The sequence below is a fragment of the Cannabis sativa genome, chromosome 1, assembly GCF_029168945.1.
Source record: "Cannabis sativa cultivar Pink pepper isolate KNU-18-1 chromosome 1, ASM2916894v1, whole genome shotgun sequence".
Taxonomy (NCBI): Eukaryota; Viridiplantae; Streptophyta; class Magnoliopsida; order Rosales; family Cannabaceae; genus Cannabis; species Cannabis sativa.
In genome coordinates, this window is record NC_083601.1 from 25544092 (window position 1) to 25555525 (window position 11434).

General features: G+C 31.9%; 1 protein-coding gene across 2 annotated transcripts; it reads right to left on the minus strand.

Annotated features, from left to right (window-relative positions):
- Positions 1–740: 740 nt before the first annotated feature.
- Positions 741–5521, minus strand: LOC115706103 (auxin response factor 18). 2 transcript variants are annotated; one of them, XM_030633628.2, is made up of 14 exons: positions 4711–5521; positions 4216–4328; positions 3991–4086; positions 3800–3856; positions 3482–3634; positions 3297–3381; positions 3060–3150; positions 2799–2963; positions 2598–2711; positions 2447–2519; positions 2218–2368; positions 1558–2132; positions 1279–1466; positions 741–1186 (listed from the first exon to the last, which is right to left on the minus strand). In XM_030633628.2, the coding sequence occupies exons 1-14, from the start codon at positions 4754–4756 to the stop codon at positions 1042–1044; spliced, it is 2052 nt and encodes a 683-aa protein (XP_030489488.2). In that variant the 5' UTR covers positions 4757–5521; the 3' UTR covers positions 741–1041. The 2 variants fall into 2 exon arrangements, with proteins under 2 accessions (XP_030489488.2, XP_060962505.1); XM_061106522.1 differs by having other exon boundaries at positions 1279–1469; positions 4711–5513.
- Positions 5522–11434: the final 5913 nt, after the last annotated feature.

An 11434-nucleotide genomic window follows, 5' to 3' on the forward strand; every position in this document is an offset into this window, starting at 1 on the left:
GGTCATTTATTAAGGACCAGTGATGTCTCAGAATTCCAAGATCACTTTGGTAATCCATCCAACCGAGTCTAATAAAGTGCATCTCAATCAACTATGTTTCATTCATTCTGTGTTAGCTTGTTTTTTCTATTTCTTCTTTTTTTATCATATAATAGAATCATACAAATCATTTGAAATTGATTAGAAAGTACTTAGAAAGTCCCTTTACTCGGGCTTTTATTTTATTTCCAATATGATAAAACAAATTATGTCAAGTGTTTGCTTTCTAAATATGTTTATCAACTATTAAAATGAGAATTATTGAAAGAATATATGTAAAAGTTCACTATGACTTGCATATATATCACTTTCCTCAGGTATTAACAGAATCAGCAGCACACTATATTTGACTGCTAAATTTAATAACATCAAAATTAATTATTTATTTTTCTTTTCCCACATAAAAATAAAATAAATAAAAGGTAGTTGGATGCTGAGAATTTCAAACCGACAGACAGACAGACAATATCTTCTACGTCACTATCAATTGAATTGCAAATTCATTGGCTTTATTATCTTTACTATTATTATTTTTAGGGAAATTCTCTTCAATAGTTAGTCCATCTAAGTGAGACAGAACACTCTACAAAACCTATATATTTATAAAAATTAAATAAATATACATGTTTCTCTTAAATCCACTTGATGAAAATGAACATAGAAACAAAATAATACTGAATAAAAAATTGACAGAATGATACCTTATATGCAAACATGATATCTATTAATTATAATTATAAATATGTAAACTGATTTATGTAAACAAAACAAAACACACTTCACAAAAGAGTATTCACAGAACCCCGGATTTCAAGTAGTTGCTCTACTTTTCAACGAAAGGACTTAAACAGCTAAGCTAACCTTCACACTAGAACCCCACCTTCAACAACCATTTTCATTCTTCTGCCTAGTCAAGGCTCTAAGAAAGCAAAACTAACCCTCAAAAAAAAAAAAAAAAAGAAGAGAAATAAAGGACTATAAAACCCAAACTAACTTCTATCATTAGGCCTCAGCTCTATGTTCCGAATCCAAGCTAATAGTGTTCCCTTCACACTCAACCGACGATCCACGCAGCTTAAAGTTACTCATCTTCTTTACTTCCTCGCTTGAATATATGAAGATCTTTTTCACCATCTTACAGAAGTCTCTGCAATTGGAAAATGATGATGGAAAAGTTAGATTGCAATGCCATTAGTTTTAAAATATTGGAATACAGACAGATTAGTTCAAGTTACTCACGTCCATAAATCGTCGCCCACAAGCATCATGTCATTCTCGTCATCAGTAAACACAACTGCCCATTTGCTTGGAGGGCGCAGCTCTCCATTAATTTCAAACATTTTCTCCAGTTCATCGATAAGATCATCGTAGCCATTCAACGTGGTTAAGTCAATGGCACGACCAACAGCAACACCTTGCATTTGCACCTTCTAAACAGACAATGAAATGTGTTGTTGATACAATTAGACAAGACCTGCTTGGAAAAGCTGTATGTGAACAAATCAAAGAAGTTTTTACCTTAGTACGAGATCTCGAGGAAAGAAAACTATGTTTGCATTGTGTGTCCTTTTGGGGGGACTCGGACATAACTTTCTGATCCTTTGTGAGATTTGTTATCACTTGATTGTGAAACTTATCAACTTCAGATACGGCAGCTGGCATAACCAAGCTTGGTGATTCTCTCTCAAGATGAGATGGAAAAGGAGGAGAATTGCAAGTCAAATTAATACCAAACAATCTGCAACCTACAGAAGCATCGAGCTTTGCGACATTTTCATACTGGTCATTTACCCTTGATGAGATAGAGGAGTCACAACCAGAAAGAAGAGACCTTGCAGAAACAGTCTTGGCATCTCCTGTAGATTCTGAGAATAGATTCAAAGAAATACCAACATGAGGAGAAGGCCAGATACCTTCAGAGCGAAACATTGAGCCATAATAGTTCCCGTTACTTATATCTTTATTCTTCAAAGGCCACACAGCCTGACTATCAGAGCTTTGGACATCAGCAGAGCTACCTAATTGTGTCAATTCCGACTGTGTTGTTGATCCTTGATACCAAAAAGACGAGGCAGCCGAATTGAGAGTAATTTCTATAATTCAATTAACACGTACATTTTAGCAATCGTAAATTGCATCCACTCATTGAAAAGAAAATTACAATATAGTTCTTCATACCAGATTGAGGAATGTCAACAGGTCGGGGCCTCTTGTTCTTTGTTACTGGTTGAGTTAGGTTTAGAGGGGCAGATGAAGCTACAAAAGGCTCTATTTCCCAGGGTGAAACCCTCTCTGGTCTTGGAATGGAAGCATGTTCATCCCATTGAATCTAAAACAGAACACACAAAATTAATGAGAGGCAATCAATACATACACTGAAATTTGGGCCAAAATAATTGTTTCATACCTTCAAAGACCGCCACTTTGAATTAGCCCATTGTGAAGATAGATCTCCAACCCCAACAATAGTGCCCGTGAACCTAGAAAATTAGTTTAGAACTCATTATTCACTGGAAAACAATTAACATCATCAATAGCCAATATATAACTGTAAATACCTTCTTTCAGGTGAGTCTTCACCCTCGAATCTCATCTTAAAGCGCATCCCAACAGTAAGTTTATTGTTCATAGCATCAAGATATTTGTTCAAGCCAATAATGAATTGACTAGTCCTGGAAAACTTACAAAGTTAACTGCTTACAATGCAATGTTCACCTAGGAACATCTACAGAAAAAAAGAAAAGAAGATATTCTCCAACCTCGGCTTATAGTAAACAACAAAGAGAGTTCGGGTATTGAAAGCATGAGAAGCAGTAGCAAGCACACCAAGATGCATGCTGTGACTTGAAATCACAGATGAAGGCATGAGACTCTGTTGACAAGCAAGACGCCTAACACCAACTCGCAGTTCACCATTATCACCCCTTCAAAAATTTTGTTACATAACAAAGCTAATCAGCTAACAATAATTCCACCAAATTTAAACTAAGAAAAACACAAGAATAAACAAGTGCACATACCTTAAAAACACAAAAGCATCGCCTGCAACCAATCTCTTGGAAGTAACAAATGTACTCCATCCTGTGGTAAGCAAATGCCTTCTCGGTTGGCCTATTCAGCAACCAAACAAGAACAACTATCATTTACAAGCAATTCAACATGCCTACTAGCTATTCTTCGTTGGGGGTAATTTTTTTCAAATGATATATAATTTAAACCTGTAAATTAATTAGTGAATACATGTTTGATCTCACTACCTCTAAATATATGTTTGAATTTCCACTCATAGCCATGAAGATCTTTAGCAGCCAACTCTTGAGTTGGGGTTGTTTGTGTCATGTCCTAAAAACATTAAAGAGGTATATAAGCAAACAAAAAAGCCAAACAAAGTCCAGCATGCTCATGCCAGAGAATAGTATCCAATCCATGGGAAGTTTAATACCAGAGGAGGCAAGCATTCAGTGGCATGTTTTCGAAGAACTGAGAAGCCGCCATGGGTACTTGTATCAGACGCCGTCAAAATCTTGCAGAACGAATGAACATTCGGCCGTGCAGGTTCATCAACGCATGGATCAGGACTTGTTGGTTCTGTTTGCTGTAAAATTCACCAAAGCCACTCAAAATCAAAATCTACAAGTAAATTACTCGAAACTCTGTGCTCGGTGTTGGAAAAAACAAAACCATAAAAATTGTTTTTTCTATTTTACATGTTCTAAATGAAAAGTTTCAACAACAAAGATTATAAAAAGAAAAGACTCACATTGGTTTCTGGCACCAAAGTGATCCGAGCATAAACTTCATCAGTTTCTTGTTCTGCCTAATGGTTTCATAAAAAGAAAACAAAATTACCACATCAAATTACGAAACAAAAGCAAACGTACATACACAAATATATATATACACATATATATAAGTATAATCAAATAGAAACTAGAAGAAGAAATAGAATACCAGATATTCTATATTAAGCACGCTACAAAGGATCTTGGAGGGAAGATTAAAAAGAGGGAGTTGCTGATTCACTTCCTGATTTGTGGATGCTTCCAACTACAAAACCCAGAAGTTTTCAACCGAAAAAAACGATTTTTAGAAAATGCCCAAGAACAAAGGCAGAATTTTGATCCATATAGGAATAATGAAAAAGTGTGATGGGATAGGATTGAAAACGGAGTTTACCTGTTCCATGTGACCTTGAGGAAAATAGAAGACTCTCTCTCCTGGCCGAGGAACCTCCACCAGAGGACCGGCACAGGCGTTCCATAGTTCCTTGAAAATACTGTCCTCCGGACCTATTCAACACAAACGTACGAACCAACAAATCTTCAATAAGGAAAAGTAAATGAGTCTAAAAACTTCATGTTCAGACTCAGCTTGGTTTCTGAGACTAGGAATTTGGGAAATATACAAATAAAACACTACGAACTCCAAAATTGAAATCTTAAACTAGAAATGAAAAATGCTTAACCAAGTTCAGCTCAAAAGCCAACAAGGGGACCCAAATTTTGATAAATTTGTTTCCAACAAAGTTTCCTCTGTTTTTCTATCCATGTATTTTTCATAAACAAAAATCTATGGCATTTCCATTCCATATCCTCAACTGGTCTTTGTAAATAATCTATTTAGTTTTGTTCGTTAACGAAGCTGATCAAAACCCAGAAACAACACCCCCACCTGTTTCGGAACGAGAAATCGACGAGCCACCTTCAAGATGAGCCATTCAAAGCCCAGACACCCCCGAAAAACGACGTGTCGTACCAGAGCCCAGAAAAGGATACGAAAATAGAAAAAACACCAAGAAAGCAAAAGGCGCGAGCGGATAAAAAAGACCTCTTCTTTACGCACTATAACGCATAATAGGCTACCCCATTTGAGAACAAGGAAGACCCAGATGAAGAGAAGAAGAAGACGAAGAGTCCAAAGAAATAATAAAGAGCTAAACAGACAGGACGGTTATGCCAAGCACACTCATAATTATCAGAAGTCGTACAATTATCTCTCCTTTTTTCCTTTTTCTTTGGCTCTCTGTAACGACTGTGATATTTTTAATGGCTTGTGGTGCAGTTCTGCTATCTGAGTCTGTCCCTATTCACCGCTTCAGTTACGAAAAACCAAAACCGCCATTTCTTAAGCTACACCTACCAATGGTCTTTATTTGTATTTTCAGAGCCAAAGTAATTTCCTTTTTCTTTTTTTCCGGGTATCCTCTGCTGCTGCCGTTGTGGTCTGTTCTATCTTGTTAAGTACCTTGAATCGACGTTACCAAATCCCCAAAAATGGCTTTCTGTGAGTCATTTACATAATACTAAATATATATAATCTATTTCTTTTGTTCTTTCTCTTTCTCTCTCTAGGTTTCTTTGGACATTAGAAAGAAACACTAATTCAGTGGCTTATTATGCGTAGAGTGACTTAGCTCACATCCTATACTGTGCTGTGACAATCTCTGCAGTGACCCCAAAAAAAAAACTGCACTCATATTTGGGCCACTTCATCTGAATCAATATCAACATTTGGACCCACCAAGTCAAGTACTACAACTCTGTCAAAATAATAAATTATTACTATACATTGTATACAATAATACATACATCAATATTATGATGTTATTTTATCAGAGTTATCTTTTTTTATTTCTTTTGATCTTTCGAAGTAATTATAAAGTAATTTAAGGTTAATGGACTCGAATTATTGTAACATATGTATGTATTGGAAATTTAATGGGTGATGAATGATAATAACGTTTTGATGGTTGAAAATAGAGTTTGTTCGATCATAGTTACAATAAATTAGCACTACTTAGAAAGTCAATGATAGTGATAAAATAAGAAATGTTTATGCATTAGTTACTTCTAGCTAGTTGTGTATGTAGTGTAGTGTGCCTTGTGAGATCTATTAATAATGTAAGGTTTTTCTTATTTGTTTATTATAATAAAAATATGTAATTTATGTGAGAATTTATAAACAAAATATAAATTAAGTGAATGACAATTATTGGTAAATTCATATATATAGAAAGAAAAAAAAAATAACATTTTGAAACTTCAATCAATATAAATAAATAAATATGATCTAATGGTGGGAATCGTATTATATCTCCAATATAGGTTTGTAAGTTTTTGTTTGAATATTATAATGCTATTTTTTTTATAAAGTGTGAGCACTCACAATAAATAAATTATAATAGCTAAAAGTTAAAAAAAAAAAAAAAATCTCATACGAGCTTAATATTAGAGAATTGCTAAAGGGTAGGTGTGAGGTGACTAGCACTCTTTTTAGTGTCATACCGCTATTGATATAATTAAATAGCGCGTCTCATATAATTTAAAAAAATAAGTTTTAGAGAACATCTCTAACCAATCATAAGGTCGGACCTATAGAAGGTGCTGGGCACTGGTGCCTAATAACAATACTCTTAAAATTAATCCCATCAAATATTTTAAAACTTCATCCCAAATTCCAAGAAATTTTTCATGTAGCTCAATAAATATAAGAGAGTTAAATGTATTTTATATATTTTTTTCTCTTTAATTCCTTTAATTTTTGTTTTTTTTTTTAAGAAATCTTTTAATTATTTTTTATTAGTTTACTCATTGTTGTATTTTTTTTTTCTAAATTACAAAATATATGTAAATAAAAAAAAAAGTTAATATATAGTATAATGTAAATGTAAGAGGTAAAATAAATATGTGGCATAATAATAAAAATAAAAATTTATGGGGACAAAATTAAGAATATAAATAAACATATTAATTTATTGGGAGAAAAACTAAAATTTTCAAAATTTTATGTATAAGAAAATTAATTTTTATATATTCAAGGGGCAAATGAGCACATAAAGCATCTCTAATGGTAACATCTTTTAAGAATGTTAAAAATTTACACATTATCTAAAAATATAATATTTTACTTTATTTCTCTTCCACATTATTTTGGCACTCTTACTTCTAATAAAAACACTCCAATGTATAAGACTCTTTAAAAATAATATAATTATGATTTCACACATTATTATTTAATATATATCTTAATTTTTAGCTACATTAACTTTTTAGCTTCAATTTTTTATTAAAAAAAGAATAGCATCAATGCTACAACATAGCATCCATGCAAATTTCTAAAATCATATTTTTTTATCTACAATGGTATAACATCTTAATATTTTGCCACATAATATGTTCACCTCACTAAGCATTCTTTAAAATTTTAAAATTGGAGATGCTCTAAGCCACATTTCCTCCATCGTGCTTATTGTCAAAAGTAAGAAAACAATTAATTATTTTAATTTTAAATATATTTTCTCAAAAAATAAAATTCTTACTTTTTATCAAAACACTTATAAAAGATTTTTTTTTTAATCTAATATTAAAAGCCAAAAGAAAGTTAGAGAAATTAAATCAAACAATATTAATGTTGTCACTTTTATGTTGAAATGGAGATAATTTTACTACTTTTTTTTTATTATTTATTTAGTTTAAGAAAGAGACAATTGCTTCAATAAATTTAAATAAAATGTCAAAAAATAAATAAATTTATGTTTTGTAGATTTTGTGTTATTATTTTAATTTTGAATATAATAATATAAAAAAATTTGTAATTTGTTCAATAATCATGTGATATTAATGTCATGGAAGGTATATAATTTAAGTTAAATTTGACTTAATAAATAAATCAATATTATATTTAACTAAATTTTATATTTTTTTCTAATTAATATATTAATAGTAAAATTTAGCATTTCTTAATCAAATGATGTAAAAAAAATAAACAAAAATATTTTAAATACATTTTAGAAATATATATAAATAAATATATATTTATTAAATTGATTAGAGTTTATTTTTATAAATATATTGTAATATATAAATGTTTAAATAAAAAAATTATTACGGATAGGGGTGTTCATCAAATTGCTTAAACTGCTCAAACCGCCCGCACCGCAAAAAAAAATGCGGTTTGAAATTCTTTGCGGTGCGGTCGTGGTTTGAATTTTTCCTAAATCGCGCAGTGCGGTGCAGTTTACGGTTTTGAATTGTTAATATGTGGTTCAAACCGCACCGCACATTATAAAAATACCAATTTTTATATTTATTTAGATCCAATATAACTCAAAGTCTACTAATTATTGAATCGTTGACACTTAATTTTTTTTTCATATTTATTTTCAAGCCTTATGATGTTTTGACAAGTTTTATTCAAAGTTTATTATATTTGTGATAGTTTAATTATTTAGTGATAGTCTAAACTGTATAAAGCACAAAAATCGCACCATTTCATACTATTTTTTGCAGTGCGGTTTTTAAGAATTTTTAGTTTCGCGACCAGTTGCACATCGAACACCCTAGCGATACGACACTTTTAAGTACTCTGCATTCTTGGAATAGAAAAACAAATTGCACATTTTAAATACAATTTTTTTAAAAATAAATAATAATGGTAAGAGCAAATTTAATTTGTTAATAGTATTAATATAGGTAAGGACTAGGGAGTAGGGAGGCATCACGGGAATAAAGAAATGCATGTTTGGAATTGAGCCGTCTGATAACGGCGGCGGAGCATTTAATGTTGTTGTCTATATACAATTATCAACGTCACTGACTCTCTGCGCCGAAGCCCAACGGCCTTTGACGGCGTTATGGGGAACCATAATGGACTACTGGACTGCTACTCTACTCTTTAGTCTTCTTCTGTGCGACTCTGCCTCGCACGTCATGTAACGGCGTCCGTTATCTGTGTGAAACCAAAGGAATCCGTTATGACGTTTGAATTCCCGTCTCTTTCTCTGTCTTCGTCGTGGCACGCATTCGTATTGGCTCGTCTTAACCCGGCAACGGAATTTCGGTTTTTTTTTTATTTTTTATTTTCTTATTTATATTTTGGATTGCTAAATTTGGATTTCCCTTAGTTGGTATAGTTCATATGAATTGTATTGTCGTGGGGCCCATCCTGGCTTCTGTATTCAAGGTTATTGCTCAGAACTTCTTCATTATGTTTTTACCATATTATTATTGTAATTTACACATCACATTACTTATAGGCGCGTGTCATCTACTTCAACTCTTGAACTTGAATTTTTTCACTAACGAAAATGTGTATATTATTCAAAGAGAAAGTGTTACATATTTCTCATTACACTTGGTTCTTCTCGTGATGATCTATATTTTTTGGCGTGGTACCTTTCTACACCCTGGAAAAAAGGGGGCGCGTGGGATGCGTGTGTGTCTGTATGAAGCTTTGCAAATATGTAGAATGGCCATTCTGTGCAGTGTTTGGTTTGGTGGTCCTTATTAATGGTGGTCGAAAAGGAAAATAATAAAAGAAAAGAAATGAAAATGAGGAGTGTGTGGTCCCATGGTACACGTCATTATAGAAGCTCATTAAGCTTAGCCACGTGGTTTGGTCACTTCCGTACCGACGTGTCATGAGCCCACTGCTTTCTTTTCTATTCTCCTCATTTTTTTTGCAGGATATTCTGTTCCCAAACTCCTTGAACAAAGCAAAATAGATAAGTTTTTATTATTATTATTATTAAAGATTTAAGAACGATGTAATGATCATATTAATTACTCTTCTTCTTCTTCATTTCTGTCCTCAATTACTTATAAGATGATTGAAAGTGTAGTGTAACAGATTATGGATCAATCAAAAGCTCAAAACATACTATATTAATTTTTGTGGAATAATCAAAGATAGCGAAGTACATTGTTATACTTATACACCTTATATATGTAATATATAAAATAATAATAATAATAATAAAGATTGCAATTATTGACGTGTCTCAACACATTAACGTATAAAGTAAAATCCTCTTTCCTTTTATTATTAGTAAAGAAAATAGATAATAACAATGACATATATACTATATAGTGTGTTAATTGATAAAGGAGCAAAATTTACCCTACTCAAATGGAGAATAATTGCATAATTAAGGAAACCTAGTATACATGCTTACCCATGCGAGAGGAAGCTATCATTTCCTTTTTCGGTAGAATTTTTAAACTTTTCATGATGCTCTTATCTTTTTCTCTTCTTAATTTTCTTATATATTTTCTTAGAAATTTGATGTATAGAGGTGTTTTTATTCCTCTCTCTCATCTATATATCAATATATTGGTTGCGCTATATTTATGTTTTGCATAGTTTTTGCTTTTTATTCTTCACTCATTTTGGCTTCTCTACAACAATAACCTTTTTTTACCTTGTGGTTTACCATGATCAACAAGGGTTGAGACAGGTTTGTTATTCATCACTCATTATTAATTATTTAATTATCCACCAATGAAAAATGCTAGAAGTCATCATCTAGTACCGTTCAAAATATCTTATTGTTACAATCAAATATTAAATATTACCTAATTTGATATAATGATTTGTATAAAATATGGCTAACTATTTTTAAAATTAGCTCTAATGAGATTATCTATTATAGTAGTATTATTTGGTGGTCAGAAAATTTTAATTCAGAGTTTGTCGATACTATTTTTTAATAAATCCTCCCTCCAACTTTAGTCGAGTGCTTATTGTTTTCGGCCTTGGTCCAACACAATTTTGTATCGTGCTTTAATCGAATCCCACCATTTTTCTTCTGTAATATTTTTATACGGGCTCTGTTTTCTCACATTTATTTCAACCATGAATGAGATAATTAACCGTATATTTTATGTGTTTCTTATTATTAAAAAAATTATTTTAATTCTTTAAGTTAAAATTAATTTAATTGTTTTTTCAGCATACAACTAAATTACGTTAAAACAACAATGAACAGTAACAAATGCAATTATCGTGCCAAAAAAAAGGTTAATTATGTTGGTGAAGACAGTTCAATATTTCATTTCATTACCTTATATGTGTGACCAAAGACAGAAAAGAAAGCCTATATCATCATCATGTATATAAGTTGATCATTGTCGATTTATCCAATAGTACTGAAACTTCAATCGTATGTTGGACCACATTATGATTATGATAGCGTTTTCATTTTGTTTATATTCTATAATTTTGTGTGTGTATTAATATATACATACAAATATATATACGGAGGAGGCCAAGGGTTACTGGGATTGTTTGGGGAAATTCTGTTCTTGGTCGGGACAAAAAGTGAATAAAATGAAGACCTCAATTTTCTTTAGTAAGAATACTCCCAATAATATGAAGCAGAGGATAAGGGAGATGTTGGGTTTAGGATCGCCAGAAGGTAATGTTAATTATTTGGGGCTTCCTCTATTCAGATCAAAACAAAAGGATGCAGATTTTAACTTTATTCTGGATAACCTGACGACTAAATTGCACGGTTGGAAAGCAAAAACTCTATCTAAAGCGGGGCGTGCAACTCTTATCAAGTCTGTGGGTTTAGCTCTTCCTCTGTATGCTATGCAAACTACCAAACTTTCTAATA